The sequence below is a fragment of the Poecilia mexicana genome, unplaced genomic scaffold, assembly GCF_051168715.1.
Source record: "Poecilia mexicana isolate PSO_F unplaced genomic scaffold, ASM5116871v1 scaffold_15, whole genome shotgun sequence".
NCBI classification, from domain to species: Eukaryota; Metazoa; Chordata; class Actinopteri; order Cyprinodontiformes; family Poeciliidae; genus Poecilia; species Poecilia mexicana.
In genome coordinates this window covers 12,905,354-12,926,683 of record NW_028263384.1, presented here as the reverse complement: position 1 = coordinate 12,926,683, position 21,330 = coordinate 12,905,354, and the positions used below count along the sequence as shown (strand labels likewise).

Here is a 21,330-nt window from a genome sequence, read left to right as displayed (position 1 = left end):
TCAGACCTGTGGTGGTGAGTCCTGGATAATGGGTGGTTTCTGGTTGTTCGGTTGTTGTTGAACAATAAGCTGAAACGAGATGTAAGGATGTCAGAAGTAAGGGTCACAGTTGTTCACTCCTGTTGTGCAGCATCTTTTTTATATATATAGCCACAAAGCTGTCAGAACAGAGAGATGCAGAAACTGCTGCACGCTTATCTGTTGTCACACAAACAACAGAGAATCCTCTCAATTAATAAATCCTCTTAATGACAGCAATAGATATTTGTGGTGCATTCTGATGATTTTGAATTTAAAATGTGAATGCTACTTCAACCAAGAAGTATTTAAGAATATATTTTAATTACAACTAACTGCCTTGAATCATGTTAAAAATTGGGGGGAAAGCGAGCGTATGTTTTCTACGCTTCTTCACCCTGACGTACCTTCCTTCGGGAAGGAAGGTACGTCAGGGTCTTTGCTCTACTTAAAATTTGTCATTTTGTAATCATGTTGTGAATCACATTTTTTTTCACTTGAGCCTTTAAAATACAATCATTTGCACATAAAATCATATTTTTGTCTGTTAGGTGAAACAAAGACATTTCTGCGAGGTTGAACACCCCACACAAGTGCATTTTGTTGCATTGCATCACTGCTTACTTGAGTAATCGTAGCAGCAACTCCCGTAGTATTCACAATCGTCAATGCAAGCACAGTACAAAGCATAGCCACCACATTTGTTTTTGCAGGAAGAATAATCTACAAGTGAACAGAAAACAATTATTGTTAAAATGGCAACATATGTCTTTATAAACAACTCCAAACGAATAACCTGATGGCCGGGTCTGATGTACCATGCAGGTGTACTTTGTTTGGATTTTCATTTGGATGGTTGAGGCTGTAAAAAGTGCCCCTGTTGTTGTGATAACAGTGGATTGACAGTGAAAATAAAAGGAATGAAACCACCAGTTCATAAAGCTGCAGTATGAGAATATTTTCAAACTAAGTAATGTTCAGTCCTCTGCTGCTGGATAATCCATCTGGTCAGTTATCCAAGCTGGAAGATCTTAAGAAATGCTGCATTAGTTGAGGTAAAAGTAATCATCTGAAAATATGATGTTTGGATTGACATTAAATGGTGCTCAATTACCGTCTGTACTGTAATATTCTGGCGGAGTCGTCCAACCTGAAGGATTTTAAAACACATTGTGTTAGTCGAGGAAGGGGTGGTAATCTAAAATCTTAAATATTGTTTGGATTTACACTAGATAGTGCTTATAAACTGATGTTCTAAGAGTGAAAAAAACATAATAAAATAAGAAGTTTAACAGAATCATACCTTGCACTCCTTGTGTGATGAGCACAACGCAAAGAAACACGAGAGCTCTCATGGTGAACCTGTTTCCCCAACTCTCAATCTGCTTCATCTCCTGATCTCTGCTGCTTTTATGCTCAACAACTGACTTGTTACTGCACCCATAAAACTTCTGATGTCACCAAATGTTTGAGTGAAATATCGCCCAGTAACATATACATATGAGAAGCACACAGCTGATTAAATATAATAAATGATGATGGTTCACCCGATGCTTCAGGACGTGTTTAGGATCTCACGTGGGGTCTGTAAACCTTAAAAAACAGACAGATAATAAAGTAATGCATTACTTTATTATCTGTTATTATGAGACATACAGTCTCATAATAACACATTTATTTTGTGTTTTAGATGAATGATGGATAGATTGGATAGATCCTAAAGCGCATGTAGTGTTTCAGATCAAAACTGAAAATGTACTAAGAGATATATCCAGTAAAGTTAACATCATCCAAATTATTAGCATAACTTAAAAGTTGGCAAGATTTGTAAAATAATTTTCTTTTATTGCATATTTTTAACGGTTTTTCACACTTTTGTCTTTACTTTAATTGGGATGTTATTTTAAATTCTCAAGAATCGCGTTTTTTTTTCCATTTCTACTCTTTAAAATCTAATAATTACACTTGTCAAGATTCTACAAATTTCAGTGTAAAAACATAAATATAAATACGACCATTTCACAAACTCCTTAGGACGAGGAGGTTATCTGACTGTCTCTTAGAGACAATGTCATAAATAAGTTAAATTACAAATTAAAATGAAGACAGACTAGAATAATTCAGCAGTAATATCTCACCTAAGCACTTAATTCGTTAATAAAACTTCAACACCATGTTTTCAGCTTCAGAGGAAGTTAAAAAAAAATCATGCTATTCTTCATTTTCCTTAATAAATTTATTTTTGTGGTACCTGTACTCATTATAGCAGTCAGAATATTTACAGAAGATTAAAGAAGAGCTGTAAAACAGCAGACAGGATGAGGAAATAAAACTGTCCTTGTTGAATCAGGTGCAGGTTTTCCACCTAAACACCGGAGATGATGACTCTAATAGCGTAATACAGCTTAACATTGCATAACAAAGTACAAAGTGGAACACATGACTACTATTAGCTTTTTTCCCAGGACTGTTGTTTGTCTGCATCACCTTGGCACTCACTGAAATTTGGTTCCCTCTGGAGAGGGATTCTTGAGAATTTAAAAATTACAACATCCCAATTAAAGTAAAGACAAAAGTGTGAAAAACCGTTAAAAATATGCAATAAAAGAACATTATTTTACAAATCTTGCCAACTTTTAAGTTATGCTAATAATTTGGATGTCCTCCCATGAGGGAACCAAATTTCAGTGAGTTTCTCTATAAAATAAAGGATCTGTTTTCTGAGGTGCAAACTTCTAAGTTCAGGGAAACACTGATTCATCAGAGCCTCACTCATAATTTTTCATATTGGAAAAAACATGGTCACGTATAAAAAAATCTGGTTTGTTTTCACTTTTGGTCATTGTTTGGTCAACTCTTTGACGTTGGTGTGACTTGTAGACTCGTTGTTTGCTTGACCCCTATGCTGAGGAAAATTACCACAATCCTTCTGGACCTAAACATTCCCACTATTCTGCAATTTTTCAGCCAGACAATATTACAAAAAAAAGAATAAAATACACACAAGTTCAGAGGTTCCTGATGTACTTCTATGGAAGTTAAGCTTTTCTTCCTCTTTTTCCCCTTTCTGTCAAAACAAACTTTAATCTATAGCAGTTGTTCATCAGCACAAGGCGAACTGTGACTCATGACAGTAAAGCCCCTGACTCAGTTTATCTTTGGTTAATGTGTAACCACCGCTGCTGACCAGCTGGACTTAAATAAAGCAGCAGAGATCTGGGATCCTCATTCTGAACCTCACTCAGTCACTGCGGACACACAAGGTAAGAGTCAGTTTTGTCTTTTTGAGATTAACTAAAAACTGCATTAGAAAGCTGAAAAATTACAGAGAATCTTTGCATTTGCAAATGTCAGCTTGGTAACCGAGTTTCGTTTGATGGTTCAGTTCAAAACAAACACTGAGAACCACATTTTAAAGAGCTGCTAAAGTTGTGCAGTCTGTTTCCTGTTAAAAGAAAACTTCTGTCACCTTTGGGAGAGACGATAAAGATTATCTGTCATTATTTTTGACAGAAGTCGTTGCAGCTCAGGAGTTTTCTCAATAATAAACAAACATTTAGTCGCCAGTCGTATTGATCAGAAACCAAGGCCGTGGTCTGTGCTGCATAACAGACCATATGTTTGCTTAAATCCCACAAGAGTCCATCAGTCCACACATTCAAATTTGTTACTGGGCAGTTTGAACATTTACTAATTTACTAAAAACATTTGTGTCTTATTAACTTCGTCCCTTTAAGCTCGTGATTGAATTGTTGAATCTACTGTGGATTTCCCCCAATCCTCTCCTGTGTGTATTATCTCTGCCTGCGATCAGTGAGCCTCCCTTGCCAGCTGACCTCTCAGAGAACCAAAACCGGATGCAACCAGATTAGTGATGAAAGCTGTTTCCATGACCCTGTAACCGGGAGAGATAACCTCAAACCCCAATGTTCTGAGGGGCAGAGACGGTGGTTCATGAAATAAAACAGTGAGTTACTTTTAATACTGAATAATGCATCTGTGTTTACCCACAGAGAGAGAACCGTCTTAGCAACAGAAGACAAAATGCAGAAGCTACATCCACTTCTTCTAGCGGCCCTGGCGTGTTGCTGGATCTCCGGAAGCCAAGCCAACCGCGTCTACATTCACCCCTTCCACCTTTTTGCCGTCGACAATGTCAGCTGTGAGACTCTGCAAGGCTCCGCCGTGAAGCCTCTCGAAACCGTCGCCGTGGAGGCCCTCGATGTTGAGGTTTTGACCCCCGACAGCAGGGACCGGTCAAGCCTGGATGCACAGACGCAGAACATGACAAAGAGGATGGCAGTCCTGGCTGGCCTGCTGAACCCTCTGGGTCTGAGGATGTACCATGCCTTCAGCAGAAAACAGAACAACACCGTCTTCTCTCCGGTCAACACTTATGGGTCACTTGTTGCCTTCTACCTCGGAGCTTCTAAGAAGACGGCACGCTCGTTTCAGGTGCATGCCTTCGATTTGCTTTTTATTGGTAGTTTTTGAGCTCTACTTTGATTTTATTTTTGGAAAGCACAACTTACTGACCTTGCCATCATAAATGTTCATCCTTTGCTCATTATCAATCTTTTGTTTTTGTTCTAGGAGTTTCTAGGCCTCAGTAGTGGCACCGACAGAGAGGACTGTGTGTCTTTAGTAGACGGACATAAGATCCTCAGTACACTGCAAGACATTAACTCTCTGGTGGACGATGGGTCTGGAGATGAAATCACCACTCGGGTCTGGGCCTTCGCACGGAGCGACGCTCAGCTATCGAGAGACTTTATTCAGGGAACACAAGACTTCTCCGACAAATCGTTTATCCGAGGCGTGGACTTCTCCAAGCACGAGGAGGCGGAAACACTGGTGAACAGCTTTGTGGAGAAAACGTCCGACGGGAAGTTGACGAATGTCTTCAAAGGCCTGAACCCAAGCAGCAACTTTCTCTTCATCTCATCCTTCAGTTTCAAAGGCATGAGCTCTGCCTTTCCATTTCAATCACAGGAACGACTGGAGGATAAAACCTGACTTTTGCTCTCTGCTTGTGTCTGTTTAGGCAACTGGATGGCAGCTTTCCAACCTGATAAGATCTCCATGGAAGAGTTTCATGTGGACGAAACGACAAAAGTAACGACTTCAACCATGACGCGCACTTATAACTACCACTACCTGAATGACAAGGTACAGCTTTCTCCTATTCTATTTTCTTTTGTTCCTTACATTCATGGCCCAACAGTTCATCAGATTGAGAAGAGATTTTGACTCCTCCGCTGTGTGTTTTATTGAAGGTGAATAGGTGCACTGTTGTGAAGCTGCCTCTCAGTAAACAGAGCCACATGTTGCTCATGCTACCTCACGAAGGAACAACGCTCGGTCACGTAGAGAACAAACTGCTCGCCAGCTTCATGGGCGGCTGGCACAAGAACCTCCGGGAAGGGTGAGACGAGGTTTTTGTAAAGAGAGTTATTAATTAATCCCTTCAGAGTCAAGCGGACGGACTGAAAATATTTTTGTCGCACGCATCAGCAGTTCAAGACAGTTGGAATATAAATGTAAACAAATATTGTATTTTAACCAGTTTTTTTTTTCCATTTCCAATAACAAAGTAATGACAATATGTAATGGTGCAGTTTGTCGTAAACATGCAGAGCTTACTAAAACTCCTTATTAACACAACTGAGAGTTTGTATCCAGTTCAACCAGAGATCAGCTGTACTGCTCAGCCAGAGGCTGTGAAGATATTTGTCTCGGGTTCACGCGAATTGAGTGTATTCTAGCTAAAAATTGGAAAATCAAGTGAATTTGCTAGTTGTTGTGGTGTTTTAACACAAATGCAAAATAGCAATATTTGTTTCTCTTTCATGCATTCGAGCACCAAAGGAAAATGTTCAGAAACAGAGGTTGCACAACATTGTCTGCCGCTGGTTTAAGAAAAAAACAAACTGCCACAAGCGCTCATGAATAGTTTTGCAAAGTTTCATGCATGGAGGTCACATCACATATCAAACCGAACGCTGCTTGTCAACATCTGACGCCCTCGGGTGAAATTTCGATTTCAGGCGACTTTCTTGTTGCATTAGGAAAAACAAAAATCTTCAAACTTCTGAGTACAGAAGTTAGAGGATTTGTAGCAAGTCTAAAATAAGTGGGACTTTCTGGTGCAGGAGGACTGGTGGCTCAGGCTGCAGGAGCTTGTGGTGTGACCAATGATAACTCACTATAGGCACTACACATGTTGTGGCTAGTTACTATGTAGAAAGATAATTATTTCTTCCTATTTTATGCATTTAAACACTACGAATATAAGCTGATGTTGTTCAGTTTCTTTGTTTAATGACAAACCAACCATCACAAACACAACTAAATAGTTTCTAACATTAAAAGTAACTTTTTTGTATGAGTAACAGCCACATTGGAAACTGAACTTGGGCATTCAAGTTCAGAAAATATTTCATTATAACATTTTTACTGCCATCATACAGTATTATTGGCCTCAGTTGTCTGGACAACAGAGAAAGAATGAGACGATTCCCATTTTGGTAATAGAAATTTCAATTTTTCTCCTTTTTTGGTTCTCAGTTTGTTGGAGCTGTCCCTCCCTAAGTTCTCCCTGTCCTCTGTGATTGACATCCATGACCTGCTGTCCACCATGAACAACTCTCTGGGGTCCACGCTCTTGGGCTCCCAGGCCGAGTTCAGCCGCCTCAGCAACACCAGCCCTTTCTCCGTAGACAAGGTAAACCAGATGAACTGATCTTGTGGTCATGTAAAAAAAATAAAAATAAAAAAAATAAAACGCTCACAGTTTGTGTCATTAATAGCTCTGTGTTTTTGTTTTTGTTCTGTCAGGCCATGAACAACGTGATGTTTGAGATGTCAGGAGAAGCTGCAGAACCTCATGCCGGGCCTACAGAAGCAGGCGTCGCTCTGAAGCTGTCCATCAACAGACCGTTCTTTTTCTCTGTTATAGAGGAGCATTACGAATCGATCCTGCTGCTGGGAAAGATCACCAACCCTACCCTCTAAAGATGTTTGATACTGAACAGAAGATGACCGGACCGTCAAAGTGCTGCTGTGTCTGAAAGAAATTACCAGACAGCATAGACGAGAGATGAAGCTACGGCTTTGTCTCTTTCAGCATTAAAACAGTGTTATGGTTACTCAAGGTCAGCACACAGAAAGTTACTGGAATCACTGGAGGTCTCATTGTAGTATTTATGGATAGACTTCTTTACCGACAACTAGTTTAAAACTTCCCATCCTTTTTTTTTTTGTAATATTTTCATGATGTTCTCCACAAAACATTTCAGTAGGCTTGGTAAAGTAGTCTATTTGAAATTAATAACTTCTTATAATATTGTAATTAAGAGTTTATTTTTGTTTGCCTGTGATTGTATAAATAAAACATTCCAGAAGAATGGGTTATGTGTGGATGCTGCTCGTCTCAACTTCCTACCGAAGGACCCAAGTTAAATTTTATTTTAATCAACAATGCAGTGATAAAGGAGCAAGCAAAACAAAAGCAGAGCTTAAAAACGAGACACCAAACAGTCAGATATGATGTTAGGTATTTTCCACTCCTACCATTTAAATGCAAATGATTTGATCAGCTGAGACAAAATTGAGCTTTTCTGTAAAATACTCTGTGAGGGTCTGGTGTAAAAATGCTGCATTCCCACTGTTAAGCATTGTAGAGGATGTATGGTGCTGTGGGCTTGATTCTCTTTCAGTTACAATGGAGGCTTCGGTCGGGTGCATCGCCTCATGAACACCTTAAAATTTAGATTTTTTTTTTTTTTTTTTAAATGAATATCTTGTGGTTCCTGCCAGAAAACTGAAAACAACTGGATCAGGAATTATGATCCAAAGAGTGACCAAATTACCAGAAAAACTGTTAATGAATCTTAAAAAAAATCTAAATATTTGCCTGACAATTTCGGTAAAAGGGCTGAAAAAACGTTAGAATGGTTCTGTAAATTAACCTAATCTAATCGCTTTATTAAATGAGACAAAACAATTTTTCCCAGAGTTACCCTTTTTAATAGATCTTTAGAAATAATAAAAAAAACACACAAAGGAAATAAACAACCTGTTCAGGATCACCTGTAGCTACCAAATCATCTGTAAATAAAGACACAGATGATATAAAGCCTTTTTTCTTTATTCCCAAGTTATTAAGTTGGATTCTGAAACCTTAGTTTGAACATATTCCACATTAACACCATTTTTTATCTGTGAGGCATTTAAAAAAATTAAATAAACATGCTGTTACTGAGTTTAACCTTTAAAATAAAATCTGGATCTATTAGAAACATTCAAACCCCAAGAGGTGAACAATAAAGCAGTTTTTACAGCGAGGATACGCTACACAGTAGCATATGATCCCATAGTAACACATGGAGCCAGGTCGTTTGTTGCACCGCGACGGCTCAGTGATTCGGAAGATGATTCCATAAAGTCAGTTCTCTCTTTCGTACTCGTGTCGTCGCTATCGAAACTTTCATTTCTTAGAAAGATCTGAAGGTGTGCAGAGAAATCCCCGTTGGCTTCGGAGCGGACGGTCTACTGGTTCTGTTCGGCGAGGTCCCGGGCTTCTTTCACGAGCTCCATCAGGGTGGAGAACATGGAGATGTCACTGGGCCGGAGGCCCATTTTCTGAATCTGAGACAAAAGCAAACAGAGAAATGACACGTAAAACTAAAACGCCTGCTACTTCACTAGGCGCTTTGAGCTCTGATCGTGTGTGTTTGTGTATTAAAGCGACACGTACCTGTTCGCCCAGATATTCCACATCCAACGCCAGCTGAAGACGGATCTTGCTGTCGTCCGTCGGCCCACCGTTGGTTCCTGTTGCGACAGCGGCGCTTGCACCTTTTCTGGCTTGCTTTAAACGCTTCAGACTGTCTTCCATCTTTTTCACCGAGCTCAGCACTTCTGAGATGGTCTCGTAGTACCTGAAAAAAGAGAAGAAGAGTTTTTTTTTTTTTTTTAAAGACCAAATTCATTGCACAGGACGTTCTTTCAAGTAGCATCACAACCTCTTTGGGTTATTTTAGTTTCACAAATGTATATTTGAGACGTACTTCTGTGTGCAGTCAGACAGTGTAACCCGGAGCCATTCCTGTGCCGTTTGAGGGTTGACCAGCCCTGTGGAGTCTGCTAGCAGCTGGTGTAATGGCTGCAAAGCGTTGTCCATGTATGCCGATGCTCGAACTGGTAGGTCCTTCACACGGAAAGAGTTGTTTGGAACAAAAAAAGCAAAATATTCGAAGAGATTACAAGTGTGAGCTGATAATATGTGGGGCAGGGGGAAAGATCCACCTACTTTATTGGTCCTGCGGTAGAGTCGCGGGACCTCAGAGGCGCTCTTCAGGAAGCGGCAGGAGCGTTCGGTCAGATGCTGCGTCATCCTGGTGTTCAGAGACGGGATGCTGCTGGACAGGCGAACCCTGGAGTCTGCGAGGGCATCTGTCAGACAGAACGCTTGTGAGAGTCCAGGAAGCGGCAGCGAAAGAATTTATAGAGAACGAACGTCATCATCGACTCCTGCATGTTTTATTTATTTATTTATAGTTTCCGCGTTTTTGTAACTAATTTTCCAGTTTTGAAAGGGAGCATTTTTAACATTTCTTGGGAAATGTGCTGTTTTTCTCTGACTGTGTGCTATTTAAGATGTGACCCATGCATTTCTTTTTCCCCACATGCAGTGAGTCATTTCATATAAGCGTTGACAAGTAATCTTTCTTAGTTTTTGCTCATGTGTCTTATAAATAGATTAAAGATTTATTTGACTGGTATCATAATTGGCCTCGTTTCATAAAAGAATCAACTGGAAAGAGCGCAACTTAAAATGTCCACAAAAATGAGAAACAAAACACGTGAGATTTGATGTTTAATTACATTCCAGGAGTGTAAACATCCTAAGTTTTTTCATAACTGCTCAATGTTAAAGAAATATAAAAAGAACAGTGAAAAAATATTCTGATTGTTTTTTTTACCTTTCCGTCGTATTCTGACAAGAAAATAAATAAATAAATAAAAAAAACCTGCTCCCAGTGTGCTTACCTTCTACAACTGCAAAGTTTTTGATCCCGATAGCATCTAATCGCTGTCTGACCATCTCTGACAACTCTGGGATCTAAACGAAAGAAGACAGAAAACAAAACAAAAAAAAACTATACTGAAGTTTGGGGTTGTAATCTTACAAAACAGACTGGAATACCAACAAAGGGAAAGCAAACACCACAACCAGATGATGTGTAATGGAGGCAACATCTCAGTGCTCCTTCGGTGTGGTTCTGTCCTCAGACCGTGTGCACACACACCTTCTCCTGCAGCTTCTGAACGTCAGCTGCGATGAAAACCAGCTGTTTGGTGGACAGAGCTGCCGGGCCGCCGCCCTCGCTGCCGCCTTCGTCCAGGGACGTTCGGCTGGACGTGGAAGAGGCCGAGCTCGGCAGGGGTCTGGTCGGCTCCTTCGGCGTCTCGGTGGCCGGGGTTTTAGTCAGCGCCTGCGTGGATTGGCTCGGTTAGGTAAAGCCTGGACAGGGTCGCTCTTCTCGCTCCTCTTTCATTTCCGCATTTGGCTTTTACCTCATCCAGAAACTTGGCATATCGCGAGTACAGCTGCAGAGTCAGCTTCCAGAAGCGATGAGCCAAAGGCGACAGGTAGACCTTGTCCGACCAGCACCTCACCAAGCAGGACCACAACACCTCAGACACCTGCAGGTGGAACGAGCTGCCAGCTGGAAAGGAGCAGAAACACAGGGGCGTTGTGGGGAAACGTGTGCGGCAAACACCGACGTTTGGGAATAAACTCCCCACCTGGCGCTGCTCCTAATCCGTCTCCTATGGTGTTCTCCAGGCGCCCAGCAATCTCTTTGTACCTGAAAAACGGAGGAAAATATTCAAAACGGAAGGACAAAATGTTACGAGCTCAACGTTTGCGCCAGCACGGATTCGAAAACGCTCAACACCACGTGCGTGGAAACTTTTTTGACTTCCCGGAACAGCTGAGCCGCGGAGGGTTTGGGTTGTGAAATGTGGACAGGCGGCCTGATCTTTGCTCTGACGTGCAGAGATGAACCTGCACATTGTGTGTTTTATTGTGTGTTTCTGTGTGGGGGAGAGGGAGGGGGCGGCGGGAGGACTTCTGTACTTTTTCCCCAACCTCACCAGCAGCCATTCTTCCAGGATCTACCGTCATAGCGGTGAGCAACGTTCAGTAATGTGCTGACACACATTCTCAATTGACATTTTGTTATGAGTCACTCGTCTCTGTGAGACCATCGGCCAGAAGTCGTTTCCCAGATTCTGGTAAAAGCGAGTTTTGTTCGTGTGGTGAGCGCCTGCCAAGTTGTCTTTATCGACAGAGAACGCTGACAGGCCGTTATTTTAATCTCAGTCTGTCTCTCTGGGCCCGAAAAAGCAAAGAAACGTCAATTTAACAAATTACACACTTAGCAGAATTTTCACTTGGACCCAAACTCTGACTTTCACATGCACTCCTCTCTGCAAAAATGCATTCCCCTCAAAAATGATCATCGGTTTAGTAAGAATTGAAAAGAAATCCCTGAAATCAATAATTTCAGTTTTAATAAATGTAATCTAATAAGCAATGAGTCCATCTTCTTAGTTTTTGGGGTCGATACAACAAAGTAAAACGAACAAACTTTCCAGGTTTCATGTCACTTTTCCACATTCGATCGCGTTACAGCCACAAATTACAAACAGCTTTTTAAAAAGTGCGGTGTGCCCCCTTTACTTTGGCTGTACTTAAAACAAAAGCTAATCCAAAACATACTGACATCGACTGACATGAAATCCTTAAATTGTGAAAACCATGCGGTTGATGTTTATTTTTACATGCACAGCACATTTGGAGAAAACTAAAAGAGCAGAGACACTTTCACTGAATTTCTTGTCAAAATCAGGGGAAACCAGGATTTTCCATCGTTCTTGTGATCAAGGATTTGGGAGCCTGAAAAGCAACTTAGAGATGTTTGTTGTCAGTGTAACTGGAGGAGGCGGACTGAAGCTTATTCATTGATCTGATTCACTCAATGGGCTAAATAATACAAGATCAAGTTACCTCCGTACACATCTTCAAGATATTACATTTCAGGTGACGATTTATTTGTGTTTTAAGGAGATGAAAAAGTGTTACAGCAAGACATTTCTCCTTTCATGATGCAGCATTTCCACAGAAAGCCTTAAAATGTTTGCTTCGTTACCGTCTGACATTCACCTTCAGGATGCTAAAAACTCATTTTAGGCAAAAACGCATTTTTTTTTTTTTTTTTAAGCTTTGTTTGAAAGTGAGTGAGTTTATTTTCACTCGGCGCTGTACAAAGCCTGGATTTACAGCCCGACTCTAGGTGTGTGTGAGTGCGTTGTGTATTCAGTAACAGATATCCAGGATTAATAAAACGTTAAACAAATTAGGGGGCATATTTACCGAAGCTGGAAGTAGACAGGCAGGTTCCATTTGTTGTTGAAGCTGGTGTACGACGGATGAACTCTCAGTCTCTTCACACTGGCCTGAGAACTGCACTGCTGCTCGAAACGCCGGACGAAGTCCATGCTAACGCTGTAGCGCTAAAACACGGGAGAAGAAGCGCAGATCAAACCTTGAAGTTCATAGAATATGGCAAACTTCTGCTAAAGAGCGATTTGAGCAACGTGCCAGAAACATTTGCGTACCTCGTAGAATATCTCGGGGTTTCCAGGGTTGAAGATGTAAGCCAACCTTTCCTCTACTCCTTTGATCATCTCCGGCCACACGGAGTTCACCAGAAAATCATAACCTGGCACGGTGTCAGCCTTGTCACTGAGGGGGGAAAAGGACAAATTAAAGCCGTTTTCACTGGTTTACCAAGTTGTTGTTATTATTAAGAGTATGTGGTATTCTTTAGATTGTAAAAAAAAAAAAAAAAAAAAATAGAAGATGCACAGCAAGTAGTGCCAACTAGCTAACCTAATTTTGTATTTAAAAAGTACAAAAAGAATGACTTCATGTTGAATTTATTCTAATTTTAATAATACCTGGATATAGCTCCTCCAGTCACCTCTCGGAGCAGTCTGCAGTGGTGAGGAACAAAGTCCAACAGTCTGGAGAACATCAGCTGAAGACCGCTCGGACTGGACTTCACAACTTCTTCTACTATAACCTGGAAAGAGAAGACGACGCGCGATCTTTAGCGCCAACAAGCAAAATATGCAGGATTTTGCTAAAATCTTTCTTTTTTTTCATTTGCATCATGCAGCCTGCTCCCGTGTAGAATATAAAATTAAACTAAGGTCACATTTAGTCTAATAGTGGATTAAAAATCAACACGGCAAGTTTAACACCTGTTAAGATTTCCCCCCCAAAACTAAAATATGTTTTCCTCGTACGGCCTAGTTAAGAAGAAAAGTGGCCCAGCTAAAATTTTACAAAACCACATCTGAAGTCTCCTCCCGCCCCCCGCCCCCAAAAACAAACAAACAAACAAACAAAAAAAAACTAGCAAAAAAAAAAAAAACCATCAAAGATGCATACCTGGTCCATGTATGGTTTGACCAGCACTTGTCCCACCAACGCTTCTGCGTCTCGGGTTTTGTCTATGGTGGCGTACGTCCTCAGGCAGTGGCGCACCATGTCCACGTTGGACGTCTGCAGACCCTCGATCAACAGGCCCTCCAGCGACTGCTGCAGCATGGAGGTGATCCCCGCAATGCGCTGCCAGAACACAACAAACTGCGTCAAAAACAGACGCTGCCACTGCTTCGTCTTTTTATATATGACTTCAATGAAAAAGCACAACACAGACACAACAAGGCTTTTCTGGGCAATCAGGACAGATAAAAAGAGAATCAAGTCATTCAATCAAGTGGGAGAGAAGCTATTCGTTTATCAATCGTCTCTACGGCGAACCGTTCGACACTTACAGGTCTGACTTTGTCGAGCAGGGGCATGCCTTTGCTTTGCACAGCGTGAAACTGAAGCTGGTTGAATTCTGTTGCAATCCGCTCCAGGATCTGGCCCGCTAACAAAGGGCTGTTCATGCATACACACACAGACACACGATCACTCATGAGGACATAAACATATAACCAAGCTGAGCAAATATTAACCTCCAACATGTATTTGCCTTCCGCAAAGTCAGTAGGAAATTAATACTGAATCAATATTATTTCTGTAATAGAAGCTTTGTATAATTTTATACGGCATCTGCTGTTTGTAAAGTGTGAACCATCTTTTGTTCATCAATTAAAAAAAAAAAAAAAAGTTCAAATGGAGAGTCTGTTCTGTTTCCCACCTGCTGATTTCCAGAGAACTGGAGTCCTTCGAGCTCTGCGAGTGGAGGATCTTCTCAATCTTCTCCACCGAGCGGACCACCTGAATCAGCCTGAGCACGCACACCTGAGGGGCAATAACAAAGACGGGTCACCTCACAAAGCGGAGACGCTCCACTTTGTTGTCTAATTAAACAGTAGAGAAGTAGAATTCAGTTTTTTTCTAACTGAATTCGCCCAGTTTGCCGCAGACAGCAGGTGACTGTATTACATTACAGATAAAGATCAGATATTGGGGGAAAAGTTCCAAACCTTTTTTTTCTGCAGGTCTTCCTGTTTGGACAGTTGGTTATCGATGGCCTGTATCACCTCACTCACACAGGAACGCAGACTCTGCCAGAAAAAAAAAAACAACAACAACATATTTTGAATTGGTATCAAAACACAGAGCAAAGAAAAGATCAAAACTTATTATGATTTTTTTTTTTTTAGGGCTTCATACCATAACCTCCTCTCGTAACTGTCCCAGTGGCACCGAAAGCTGATTAAGGGCTTTGTCCATTCCCACCTGAGATGAGAAATAATACTCACAGTAAGAAATATCTACTTTGAAACACATATAATACCTCCAATCTATCTGAGGTGAGTTTATTGCCTTGTACACAGAAATACTCATTCTGTAGAATTCGTATCCAAACTTAATTGCCTCTGATGAGCATAAGCCTAATAACGCTTCATAATGCATCAGTGCTGTAGGAAGTTCTTGAGAACACAGTGAATTTAACATTTTACTGGCAAATACAGATTTTTGATCACAGTTGAGGGGAACAGATGAAGCCTGTGTTCATTCGGACACGCTTGGACAATGTCAGATGATGACGTTCCACTGAGCGTTTCTTACATTCTAACGACTCGGAAACTGACCATTTATTGCTCAATAGCGACATCTGCTGGATCCCCGAAATCATTGCAGACATCCAAGACAATTGATCTTGATTCAATCAGTCCGTTCATCTCTCATACCCAATGAGAGATGAACGGACTCACTTTACATAACTGCTTGCTATTAAGCGATAGCTGAATGACATATTATATATTATAATTATTTTTGATGTAAACGAACTATGAGTTATGACAAATATGATCTGTTAAATGCAGAGCTGATGAAAATATTTTTGGGAAGGAAGTAAAAAATAATAATTAAAAAAATAACTCTAGTTGAAGGTTTTGTTTAAATCGTTTGGGGAATATAGCGGGTTGTGAAAGTTAAATTGCCTGTGTACATTGATATGAGGGCAGAGAGAGAGGTCCACATAAAGTTTCATCCCCTTCTTTGAAAATGAATGCAAATGAGTTTAAAAGTTTCCTAATGGCCACGTTTATGCATGAAGACAATCTGTATTATTTACTGTGACTGTTTTATTGTTTCAAAATTAGCAATATATTCCACATGAGGTCATGCTTTTTACTCTAACACTATTTTTGTTTTGTGTACTTTTGGGAGAAAAAAAAAATCAATCAACTTATAAGTCTTTCCTACTATATTACATTAAATTCAGGGAGGCTTTTTAAAACTTATGGTTTAAAAAAAACACATAGATTCTACCATATATATATCTAAAGTAGAATTATGTGGAAATTTTGCTATGGTAGCCAAGTTTGTGTTCTCATATTAGATTTAAATGCTTTATTGCAGCCATATAGAAAACAAGTAAAATCTTCTGAAGGAAGAAAATTTGATTAAAAGCATGACAATAACCAGGAAAAAAAAAACACAATAAAAATGCAAATCAATGCACTGAAAAGATCCTTGATCTGTTGCTGTGTTAATTTTGTGACGTCACGAAAATGTAACTTATTACTTTTGGTGTTATTATCAGCAGTGGTTGTCACGCATGCATTCATATAAACTGACCTGTCCTACCGATCTCTTTCAATCTGCCAGTGGAACGATGGACATGCAGTGAAAACAACTCACCAGGTTGGTAGAGAGGTTGACAAAATCTGCATAATCCTTGTTGATGAGCTCCACCATGGCTGTTTTCAGCAGTTTGTAGTACATCTCCAGGTCTTCTCTCATCTCCTCCAGCTGGACCTGCTTTCGACACTCGGCCACAAATTGGTCGACGTCAAAATCGTCCTGGAGGCAACAGCAGAAAATGTGAGTGGCAGTTCCAACACAGAGAGATAATCATAAAAAAATAACCAAGTTTTCTTTTGTTCATACAAAAATCTCAAACTTATATGGTATTTCAGTGGGATTTTATATGATGCACTATAAGTAAGTAGCACATACTTGTGAATCAGAAAGAAATGGATACAAGTTTTTCTTTTACAAATTGTGTGGCATCCATTTGTCTTCATTCCCCTTTAGTCAACTGTGGAGCCAATCTTTACTGTAATAACAGCTGCAAGTCTTTTGGGGTGTGTCTGCAGCATCTTCGCTAAATTGCATGGATAATACATACATTTTCGAATTATGACTTAGATTCTATATTAGATTCAGCTTTGCTTTTATAAATTCACAATGAGGATTGTGCATTCACCAAATGAACGTCACACGTGTGAGATTTCTAGTTCTAAACAATGTTGCACAACTGTGTTTAAAACTATCAAATTCAGTGACGAAGTGTAAAAGTTAAAGGTGTGTAGGTACTTCTGCAAGGTAAAGTAAATAAGAGATCCTGAGAACATGAATATTTAGTCCTTTACTTAAGACATACTAGTTGTAATAAAGCAGATGCTGGAAATTAAAACCGCAGGCGAATGCATGTGTATACATTTTTGGACACAATATCATAAAAAAAATCTTTAAACATCAACAGTTAACATCAAATATCGACATTTGTCTTGTTTAATGCTAAACTGCTTGGCAGGTGCTAACCATAGCCCTCTAAAATAACGCGAGTTTAACAAACTCTCACCTTCATGAAAACATCTTTATCGAAGCATAGAGAATCTGGTCCTTTCGGTAAATTCATTTTAGATCTCAAACGACAGCTCAGCACAACATTCACGGATAAAGATGACAAACTGTCAGGTTAGCTTCTACAGCGTAGCTTCCGCAAACATGGCACTTCCCGCGACACCACCGCGCCCTCTAGAGGTTGGGGGGTCTTCAGACGCCATTGAGGCGGTGAGGAGTGTTGTCTTGTCGCTTTACTGAGAGTTTGCCGTATTTACTTATAATAAGTAAATTTTCTTCACTTTTGATTTATTGTAGCAGTACAACTGTACTTCTACTGTGCTACAAAAATTGCCTGACCGTAGATAAATACGGTTAGATACCGTATTTGCTAATGTTCAGACGTACGTCTTCGTGTCCGCCATCTTAGGTAGGTCAACGTTGGCAGCAGGCGATTAGAGCAGCTTTTATTGTAAACGTGACCACATCCAGAAATGCCGGTATCCTGTTCGGCTTATGGCTGTAAAAACAGACGAACCATTCTAAGTAAACATCGAGGGATAACTTTTCACCAGTGAGTTGACGTTTGTTGTATTTCAATCTTATCTGCCGTTGTTAATGTAATTTAAACTATCAAAAACATTAACGGTATATGCTTTGATTGTTGTTACCAAGCAAAACATACTTTCACGTTGTTAACTTTATGCACACTCACCGAATTATTGCCCTAATTAGAAGTAAATCTCTCACGAATTTGTTTATTTTAAAGATTCCCCAAAGACCCTGGACTCAGAAAAGCCTGGATCTTAGCATTCAGAAGACTGGACTTCAAGCCATCTAATAAAACTGTCCTCTGTAGTGATCACTTTACTCAAGCTGATTTTGACAGAACTGGTCAAACTGTTCGATTGAGGGAAGGTGTTATCCCTTCTGTTTTTGCATCTTTTCCAAACCATCTAAAGAGGGTTAGTACATACAGATTTCTTACAGATTTACCTGGGTTGCCACCTATTTTATTTTTTTTTTCTCACTAATATATCTCTGTTTTCAAATCTGAAGAGGCCCATTAAAACCAGGTCAACGAAGACATCAAGGCGTGCATTGGAACCAATCAAGGATCCCGTCCCTGCGCCCAAATGTTCAGAACCTCCAAAGCCTGCAGTTTCTGTAAGTAAAGTGTCATGCAAAAGCTTTCGGACTTTTTTTCATTTAAATCTACAAAATTCAACATACTTTATTTAGATTATATGTGATTCACTTGCAGAGTAGAACATAGATGTGAAGTGGAAACCAAAATGATTCAGAGTTTTAAAACTGTTTCTTTCTTAAAACATAAACAGTTCACAGCAATTTACGGCAAAAGTGTTGCTTTAGTCAACAAATCTTTCCTTCTGTAGGATCATCATTATGCTCTCGATCCTACTCAAGTAAAAAAAAAGCTATCTGACGCTCAAGCACGGATCGAGGAGCTGGAACGACAACTCAGAAATGCAAAGGATCGAGAGAGGAGACAGAAACAAGTTTTAAAGTCACTCCTGGAACGATTAGAAGAAAGAGGAATGCTATCAGAGGCAATAGAGATCGAGCTGCTCCAGGAATCTGGTAAGTGCAGTGATCAGCTGTAAAGAATGTCAGTTCCAAGAAGAAAACATTTTTAAAAAAACTTAATTAACTTCTATCAAATGTTTGAGCATCAAGGAATGGGAGGGTTAGCTCCACAATGTCATCTCTTTAGAAATGATTTATTGAATTATGAAAACACTGAACAAAACTGGGATCACATCCTGTCCCTGTGATGTTGAAGACTGTCCACAGTTTCCCCCCAGTGTATTATAAGCCTGGTGGGCAACCTTGGCTTTACTTGTGCCCCCACCAGGCTAAGCATTGCTTATTTATCTAGGTCTTTTTAAGATGTTTGCATTTTTTTAGACTTTATAGTTGGTGTTCAGGTATAAATCTTTCGATCTTTCAATAACACATAATTATCAAGTGATATTTTCAAATCTCCTGTGAACTTTAAACATTTTTAACTCAAAAACACGACGGGCCGCTGGATGAATGATTGCACCCAACCACCGGACTTTGCAAGTTTTCTGGGGGTAAAACCTTTCTTTCACTTTGAACCCAGTGCAAACAGCAAGGGGTATTGTATTAACTACCCCTTGCTATTTAACGTACAGGTACATCAAAAGTAAAAGTTTCTGTCAGTTTTATTAAAAGTACCTGTGAGGAGTTCTTTCAGTTTTTGCAAGTTCATTAAACCTGCATAGTTCTTGCAGAAACCAATATAGGACAGGAAGTGACTCTGTTTGTTAGATTAAGTGAACCAGTGTCTGGTGAGAGCACGTCAACTCTGCTCTTTGCTTTATTTCTCAAAGCATATCTTAATCACAAACATATTTTTTTTGTATTTGCCAGTATTACTAGAGATAATGATGGTACATGCAGTAAGCAACAGAAAGTTTAGCTTTATGAAAACATCTCTGCCTGAATAAAAACAAAGTACACCATGGATAAGTCACGAGCTCATTTTAATAGTAAAGTTTGAGTTTTACTTTTATTCTGTAGCTGTTTCATGTGAAATTCTTCATTTTACGCCCACAACAACCTTTTTTATTTATTTATTTTGGTTCACTGGCAGATTGACGCATCAAGCTTCAAGCGATCAGGGGGATCACACCACTGGACAAAAGTTGCAGACTTCTTGAAACCCCAGCTGTGTTATCCCTGCTGTTCCAGTCCACAAGGTTTACCTGAATGTGTTCGCCACTCCTCCTCAGAAAGATGTTCACTCATTTCAGCCAGCAGAAATCCTGAATAAAAAGGGATGATTGTAAGTTTAAAGCCTGTTGACTGTGAATGACTCTCTGACAAATGGGGAATTGAACTTTTAATAAATCCATTGCTCTATGGTTCTTGTTTTGGACAGTTCATAATTTACTGTTTTGTGAAACGTGACATATAGTATTACATGTTTTGAGTCAATGTAATCCATTAACTATCATTTTTAATCTGAGACTAAATGTCCTTGTAGGTTTCTTTCCCATCAGTTTCAGTTTCTACATTATCATATGAAAACTCTTTTTGGTAAAAATAAATATGTATTGTACTATTTTTGTGAGAATTTGAGGCTTTGGAAAAAATCTCTTTCAATTAAGTAAATACTGATTATTTCAGAATCTCAATTCACTAAGTGAATCACCGCACATAGATCAGTTACATACTGGTGGATGTTTTACAGCTAATGAAAACAAGACATTTAAGATTAGAAAATGACATCAGATCAATAAACACATTTTTAATACAGAGATGTGGGGTTATTGAAAATCGTTAAAACTTGCTTAAAGGTTGTAATAGCCAAAAGGTATGTCAAGCCTCATCTAAACGCATATTCAAATTTATTGAATATGATTGAATTTGTGTATTTAAAAAGTTATTGAATATTTAAGTAATTCTAGATAATTTCTTCATAATTTCAAATATCACATATACAAATATTTCTTTAACAAAATACATATTTTTTGGATTGTGACACTTTTTGACGTCAGTAGGTATTGAGGGCAATATGTAGGGGTAGTTTATTTTGAAGACATAAGCAATTGGATTATAACACTTTTTTACTATTTAATGTAGTCATCAAGTAATGTTATTATTGTTTTGTATTTTTTTATGTAATTGATCTAAGGCAAAAAAAAATCATAGTCATATTTATAGTATGCATTTTAATTATTTTGATTATTTATATCAGAAATAATCAACAGCTTTTAATTTGAATACATGGTCTGTATTATTTACTTAAGTGTTCTTTTTTTTCGATTACTAATAGTATTCAACAAATCTTTAATGGATGGTGGCACTTTTGGCAATGTTTTTGCTGCATGGAAAATCTGTGCCATATGCATTATCTGGAATTTGTTATTTCATCATTCAATTATTTATACGGGTATTTAGTAAATGGCTGCATGCATCTATATGCACTTGGTGTATTTCTAAGAATTTAAGTGATGCACAATATTCCTTAATACATACAACGAACAGGCATTAATGCATTCTTTTTCTATGTTTTATTTGTGTAGTCAAATGCTGGAAAAACTGGGCCACTTTCATAACATAATTTTATTATTTTTTAAATTATTATTATT

At 39.2% G+C, this 21,330-nt stretch overlaps 3 protein-coding genes across 3 annotated transcripts; 2 read left to right on the top strand and 1 right to left on the bottom strand.

Moving 5' to 3' along the window:
* Positions 1-3,223: 3,223 nt before the first annotated feature.
* agt (angiotensinogen) lies at positions 3,224-7,424 on the top strand. The gene is made up of 7 exons (XM_014968075.2): positions 3,224-3,281; positions 4,032-4,473; positions 4,612-4,978; positions 5,063-5,187; positions 5,295-5,443; positions 6,586-6,742; positions 6,856-7,424. The coding sequence occupies exons 2-7, from the start codon at positions 4,063-4,065 to the stop codon at positions 7,030-7,032; spliced, it is 1,386 nt and encodes a 461-aa protein (XP_014823561.2). The 5' UTR covers positions 3,224-3,281; positions 4,032-4,062; the 3' UTR covers positions 7,033-7,424.
* Positions 7,425-8,023: 599 nt separating this feature from the next.
* cog2 (component of oligomeric golgi complex 2) lies at positions 8,024-17,349 on the bottom strand. The gene is made up of 18 exons (XM_014968090.2): positions 17,208-17,349; positions 16,262-16,423; positions 14,786-14,851; positions 14,596-14,676; positions 14,307-14,410; positions 13,936-14,044; positions 13,547-13,726; positions 13,051-13,175; positions 12,709-12,835; positions 12,464-12,603; positions 10,831-10,892; positions 10,600-10,751; positions 10,332-10,517; positions 10,072-10,144; positions 9,332-9,474; positions 9,090-9,229; positions 8,777-8,960; positions 8,024-8,667 (listed from the first exon to the last, which is right to left on the bottom strand). The coding sequence occupies exons 1-18, from the start codon at positions 17,262-17,264 to the stop codon at positions 8,569-8,571; spliced, it is 2,190 nt and encodes a 729-aa protein (XP_014823576.2). The 5' UTR covers positions 17,265-17,349; the 3' UTR covers positions 8,024-8,568.
* A 59-nt stretch (positions 17,350-17,408) lies between these two features.
* LOC106904025 (THAP domain-containing protein 6-like) lies at positions 17,409-20,100 on the top strand. The gene is made up of 5 exons (XM_088012928.1): positions 17,409-17,762; positions 17,958-18,153; positions 18,248-18,355; positions 18,586-18,790; positions 19,830-20,100. Exons 1-5 carry the CDS (start codon positions 17,683-17,685, stop codon positions 19,832-19,834), a joined length of 594 nt encoding a protein of 197 aa, XP_087869054.1. The 5' UTR covers positions 17,409-17,682; the 3' UTR covers positions 19,835-20,100.
* The last annotated feature ends 1,230 nt before the right edge of the window (positions 20,101-21,330 follow it).

What these genes read in the sequence shown, in the direction of transcription:
- cog2 (XM_014968090.2), bottom strand. Translation starts at nt 17,264, where the DNA reads ATGAATTTACCGAAAGGACCAGATTCTCTATGCTTCGATAAAGATGTT. An exon ending in ATAAAGATGTTTTCATGAAG is followed by an intron (nt 16,424 to 17,207) that starts GTGAGAGTTTGT and finishes TGTTGCCTCCAG; the next exon opens with GACGATTTTGACGTCGACCA. An exon ending in CGGATTAGGAGCAGCGCCAG is followed by an intron (nt 10,752 to 10,830) that starts GTGGGGAGTTTA and finishes GCTCCTTTCCAG; the next exon opens with CTGGCAGCTCGTTCCACCTG.
- agt (XM_014968075.2), top strand. Translation starts at nt 4,063, where the DNA reads ATGCAGAAGCTACATCCACTTCTTCTAGCGGCCCTGGCGTGTTGCTGG. An exon ending in CTCATCCTTCAGTTTCAAAG is followed by an intron (nt 4,979 to 5,062) that starts GCATGAGCTCTG and finishes GTGTCTGTTTAG; the next exon opens with GCAACTGGATGGCAGCTTTC. An exon ending in ACCACTACCTGAATGACAAG is followed by an intron (nt 5,188 to 5,294) that starts GTACAGCTTTCT and finishes GTTTTATTGAAG; the next exon opens with GTGAATAGGTGCACTGTTGT.
- LOC106904025 (XM_088012928.1), top strand. Translation starts at nt 17,683, where the DNA reads ATGCCGGTATCCTGTTCGGCTTATGGCTGTAAAAACAGACGAACCATT. An exon ending in CGAGGGATAACTTTTCACCA is followed by an intron (nt 17,763 to 17,957) that starts GTGAGTTGACGT and finishes TTTATTTTAAAG; the next exon opens with ATTCCCCAAAGACCCTGGAC. An exon ending in TTCCAAACCATCTAAAGAGG is followed by an intron (nt 18,154 to 18,247) that starts GTTAGTACATAC and finishes TCAAATCTGAAG; the next exon opens with AGGCCCATTAAAACCAGGTC.